The 5,490-nt window shown below is 43.8% G+C and overlaps 1 protein-coding gene across 1 annotated transcript; it reads right to left on the minus strand.

Annotated features, from left to right (window-relative positions):
• Positions 1-249: 249 nt before the first annotated feature.
• Positions 250-5,066, minus strand: LOC147222260 (transcriptional repressor scratch 1-like). The gene is made up of 2 exons (XM_086167996.1): positions 4,786-5,066; positions 250-1,527 (listed from the first exon to the last, which is right to left on the minus strand). Exons 1-2 carry the CDS (start codon positions 4,937-4,939, stop codon positions 749-751), a joined length of 933 nt encoding a protein of 310 aa, XP_086024122.1. The 5' UTR covers positions 4,940-5,066; the 3' UTR covers positions 250-748.
• Positions 5,067-5,490: the final 424 nt, after the last annotated feature.

Here is a 5,490-nt window from a genome sequence, read left to right on the forward strand (position 1 = left end):
ATACAAAGAAAGAGAAAATTAATTTTTTTTTTGTTGTCCATTTGGCCCCTTTTCTCAGGGGAAAATGAACTGCATTCTTTAAATTGTATTGTTTCATATCTATGAGTACATCCAAAATTGTGAAGCGAAAAAAAATATTCAAAAAATTGTTACTGAGCCTTTCTGTTTTTTCCGAGCCTCCTGGTTGCAGTCTGAGATGTTCTCATTCACAAACATCACAATGAAACATACGAGGAATATTTCACTTGGTTTATTATCATTAGTTTATTGTCATCATTAAATTGATCAGACAGACTGAATACAGCAGGTCAGAATTGAGGCCTGTATAGGCTTTTGCTTTCAAGCAACCAATTCATAGCTTTAAAACAATTAAATTAATTTTAAAATAATTAAAAAAATACATCAAGCAATAATAAATACAAAGCTGTCAAAATTGGAAAATAAATAGTTAAATAATTTAATAAATAGTCAAATAGGTTATTAAGTAAATAGGAAACGTTTGAGGTAAATTAAGAGCTCATTTGCATATAAAATAATACTGACGTGTAAATTATTGCAGTTTAATATCTTTAAAAAAAATATAAAAATCATCTTCTATCTGTGATAAACACTGATTAAATAGAGAATTCCTGAATTTAAATGATGATTATTGCTCATATCAAAAGGATGCATGCAGGTGACTTCCTGGCTCTCTATTGGGTGGATTATGACAACCTGTATAAATCGGCAAAAATGAAGTCGGGTTTTCTCAGTCGGAGGCGCAGTCATCATCGGCCTGTGGTCCTTTGAAGCAGGCTGACTCGTAGTGCTTGTTCAAGTAAGACTTGAGCGCGAAGCTCTTGTGGCACCTTGTGCACGAGTAGTGCTTGAAGGCCGAGTGCGTCTGCATGTGAGCACGCAGGTTGGAGCGGTCGGCAAAGGCTTTGCCGCAGTGTGCGCAGGCGAAGGGCTTCTCACCCGTGTGGGATCTCATGTGTCCCTGCAGCAGCCAAGGCCTGCTGAAGGCCTTGCCGCACACCGTGCACTCATGCTTGAGGTCATGCGTGAGCATGTGCATAGCCAGAGCTGGCATGGACACATACAGCTTGTGGCAGGTGGGACACTTCCTAGCCTGCTGGCTGTCCAGGCTGCGGTGAGTTTGCTTGTGTCTGCTCAGGTTGGACGACGTGGCGTAGGATTTGCCACACTCACCGCACACGTGGCGGCCTTTGGATTTCGGGGTGTAGTCATCTGAGGCGTCGCCTTCGCTTTCACCCGACTGGATGTCTGCCCTGCAGAGGCGCCTCTGCTCAGACCTCTGGCGTCCGTCAGATATCAGGAAGGCACTGATGGTGCCACTGCTGTCGGACTCCACTGTAGCACTGGAAGAGGGGCTGTCTGGATTCTCCATGTCGTGATCAGAGAACTCCTCCCCGCTGCTCCCACCACCGCATCCTGGGGAGTAGAGGGCCTCCGGGGAGGGACCGGTCTGCTCACAGTCATTCCTGCTTTGCAACACTGAAGGAATGATGTAATCATGAATGTAGCCTGCAAAAAGAAATAAAACATGAAGACACACAGAGCCAAATGCATGAATTCCAAATGAGCAGCAGCATCACTTCAACACTTTGAATGTAGGTCATGATGTCAGATGACTAAAATGTTGGGGATCTGCAACCTGATGTATTCAGACCCTCAAAGCTAGACAATTTGCTGATAAGAAAATGTGTTTTCATCGAAGTCTAAACTCCAGGTGTGAGACTTGGATAAGATCTATCAACAGTGGTTTGAGTTGTTACAAACCTCGTGTCATAGCATCATGGCCGTGCATGTACTCAAATATGTTTTTCTATCGCATTAAATCCGTATTTTTTACTTGTTACACAAGTGATGTAACATCTTGGCTGCCTTTGCGTTTGGATCTCAGAGACTCATTGAGACACACTGTTGTGTTTTGTTTTTTTTTCTAGCAGATGCACTGGTACAGATTAGAAATGTCAAATTTCATTGTTTTGCATGATGGTCTGGACTGGAAATCCCTGCAAGGCTAGGGAGGATGGTGGAGAAGTCCATCAGGACCTCACCAGAGCCCACAACATCAGAGGAGACCCCTCCCAGCCCGCCTTCTCAACCAGAAAGGTGAGATTCAGCAACAGCTTCTTCCCACACGTCTTAACACTGTTCAACTGTGAAATATACCGTCCACTTGCTATGCAAGATACACTACGGGCAATATATTTAAACATGCTGTTAATTGATATCAACTATATTTTCCTACATTCTTAAATATGGTTAATTTTCATGAGAATCCATGCACTATTTCAATTAACTTTTCTGAACAAAATGGTGCTATTTTGTCACGGTTCTGAGCCAGAGCAACAGGATTTTGTTGCTGATGTACATTTTCTGAAAATGTGGAGTCCGAATGACAACAAAAATCAGTCTTGGTCTGAATCTATCTGCATGGTTTATATTTCCATTTAACTTTCCTAAACTTTCAATTCCTTCCATTGTGTATAATATTTTATTTCCCTTGTACATAGAGTTGTTGTTGTTGTTGTTGTTGTTGTTGTTGTTGTTGTTGTTGTTGTTGTTGTTGTTGTTGTTGTTGTTGTTGTTGTTGTTGTTGTTGTTGTACAGGGAAACATGTTTCCTTTCTGTGCAAGTAACAATTAAAACTTATTTTTGGGAACCTAACAAGTATGTTGGCTTTCTTAATCTCAATAAGTAGTCATTTCATTCATTTTCTGCACTTCTTATGAGATGAGATGAGATGAGATGAGATGAGATGAGATGAGATGAGATGAGATGAGATGAGATGAGATGAGATGACATATATTTCATTGATCCCAGGATTGGAAAATTATATGGCAGCAGCAGCATAACATACAAAGGATAGAAAGTGAAAATCAATAAAATAAAATAAAATAAAATAAAATAAAATAAAATAAAATAAAATAAAATAAAATAAAATCTGAAAGTATAAAAAGTCCTCCACTCTGGGCCGTGGGGTTGCTGCAGCCTATCCCAGCTGTTATTGGGTGAGAGGCAGGGTTCATTCTGGACTGGTGGCCAGTCCAAGGTCTCCAAGTTAGGTCTCCAAGCTACCCTATGCATGTACTTTGTACTGTCAGAGGAAACCCACAAAGACATGGGAGTCGAACCAGAAAATTCTTTTATAAGGCGGAAGTGCTAACCACTGCACCAATCAATAAGTTGTGAAATTGTCTTAACCTAGTCAGGTAACTCTAAAGTAGTACTGATGAGATTAATGTCTTCAGGTCTGCAGTCATGTAATACGAAGAGAACACGGCAATAAATAAACCTTTTTAAGAATTGTGATTTTTTAAGGTGTAAGAAAAAAAATCGTATGTTACGAAGTCCGCATGATCCTATTCTCATCAGTGGCGACTTCTGCAGTGTTTTGATGTTAAACACATGCAGGAGGATGGAACCCCATCAGGCTCTCCATAACCTCTGATGAAAAGTGAGCCGGAGCTGCAATCAATATCCAGCCCATACAGGAAGCAGTTTGTAAGTGGCAGGTTCAGCAGGCCGCAGCCATGAAATATTCATCAGGCAGTTCTGTCTCCATCAGTAGTTCCTCTGGCTGCAACAAGTGCTTCCAGAAAAGAAAAAAAATAGAAAAATATCTTGGAAGCTGTTGTGGTTGAATATCAGTCAAACACAATGTGCTGACTTGGACCGAATCATTTGCCTCCTAATCGATCATCTGTCACTGTTGCCGCTGTGGGCGGCAGCAGCGGCAGTGTTGTGTTCTCACTGTAAGGAATGGGGGGGGATCAGACCCTGAGCAGTGAAATCCCCTTCAATCACTGAATCATTTTAATCAGATCACCCCCCCCCCCCACACACACACACACACACACACACACGTGGGGTTTCGCAGCACAGTGAGTGACAGGTGGGGAGCTGCCATTTTGGCACAGAGGGAGGGGTGCAGGGGTGCCTAGGGAAGGGGGGGTTGACTGATCTTGACAGCAGTCCATGGTATATTGAGACCCCCCCCCGCAAGCACACACACACACACACAAGACACACACACACACACTTGAACACAAAGGGAAGCAGACAGCTGGCACCCTGAATCTCAGAGACAAATGATTCAACTTGAATACAAGAACTCAGGGGGCAGATCTCGCTGGTTTGTTTGTAGTGTGTGTGTGTATGTGTGTGTATGTGTGTGTTGGGGGGGGGGTGACACATTTCTTTGGACCCCCAGCACATTAAAAAAAAAATCCCAGCCCCTGCTAATATTACTCTCTGTAGAAATCACAGGCATCACCCTCTGTTTTCCGCCAAATGATAAGAGCCTTGCCAGACGGATTACGTTGCTGCAACTCGACTCCTTGCGGCAATCAGCATCCTGCAAGGATGCATCTCTCGGATGGAGAGATGAGGTGGAAGTGGCGGCGGAGGGAGGAGGGGGTGATAAGAGGGGAGACTCAAGGGCAACTGCGGCATCTAAGGACGACATGGTCCCGCGTGGCTATCTGCTTCCCCCCACTACCACCACCACCACTTCTCTGACAAAGACTTCCTCCCACATTTGTGATCTGCTCCCGGAGTTAAGCTGATTGACCTGAATCCAAGCATCCGCCGAGTTAGAAAACAAAAAGTCCCGACTGAAAAAGGGGAGGGAGGGAAGGGGCGAATCTATTGTTTTAGAGAGAGTGGAGCATCACGCGAGAGCGAGAGTAAATCAAAAAGCAGAGGGACATACGTGTGGATAAAGAAATGGGGGGTGGGAGAGAAAGTGGTTAGGAGACATTCAGAAAGACTCACCATTTTCACTCAGACGCACAGCCAAGTTGGTGGCCGACTCTGTGATGGCATGTGTGACGGCGTGAGCTTCATCCCAGTGCTGCTGGTGATGGTAGTAGCTTGAAGACGAGGAGTCGTGAACCTTCGGCTGCTTAACCAGAAAGGAACGAGGCATTTTTTTTTCCCTGATGCAACAAAAAAAAAAAAAAAAAACTGACCTAAATCCTCATAGATGGACGTGGGATGTGTTGGGGTTTTTTTTTTTCTTCTTTTTTTTCCTTATTTTCTTTTTCTTTTTTTTTCTGAGAGTCCAGGCGCGTCCTAGAAATCACTGGAAAAACGCTTTTAAAAAAATATCTATGCTAGATGAGGTTGATGGGAAAGAGAAAGAAAGAATGAGAGCAGAGGAGAGGAAGGATGGAGATGAGAGAGAGGGAGAGAGAGAGAGAGAGAGAAAGAGAAAGAGAGAGAGAGAGAGAGAGAGGGAGAGACTAGCTGAGCTCAGCATCCTGCTGCCTTTATATGGAGCCCCAAAGATCAGGTGGTGCTTGGAAGAGGGCGCTGCTTAGCATTAATCCATCAAACATCCCAGGGGACACACATCACATTACCACGAGCCGTCTGTGCTTCTCCCTCAAACACACACACACACACATGCACACACACACACACACACACACTCACATCCTCCCCCCCTCCTCTAACCGGTCCAGCTCCCCTCTCCCA

Source organism: Fistularia commersonii, chromosome 21, assembly GCF_037954325.1.
Source record: "Fistularia commersonii isolate RoL2024-O1a breed Wild chromosome 21, RoL_Fcom_v1.0, whole genome shotgun sequence".
Lineage (NCBI taxonomy): Eukaryota > Metazoa > Chordata > Actinopteri > Syngnathiformes > Fistulariidae > Fistularia > Fistularia commersonii.

What these genes read in the sequence shown, in the direction of transcription:
- LOC147222260 (XM_086167996.1), bottom strand. Translation starts at nt 4,939, where the DNA reads ATGCCTCGTTCCTTTCTGGTTAAGCAGCCGAAGGTTCACGACTCCTCG. An exon ending in TGTGCGTCTGAGTGAAAATG is followed by an intron (nt 1,528 to 4,785) that starts GTGAGTCTTTCT and finishes TTCTTTTTGCAG; the next exon opens with GCTACATTCATGATTACATC.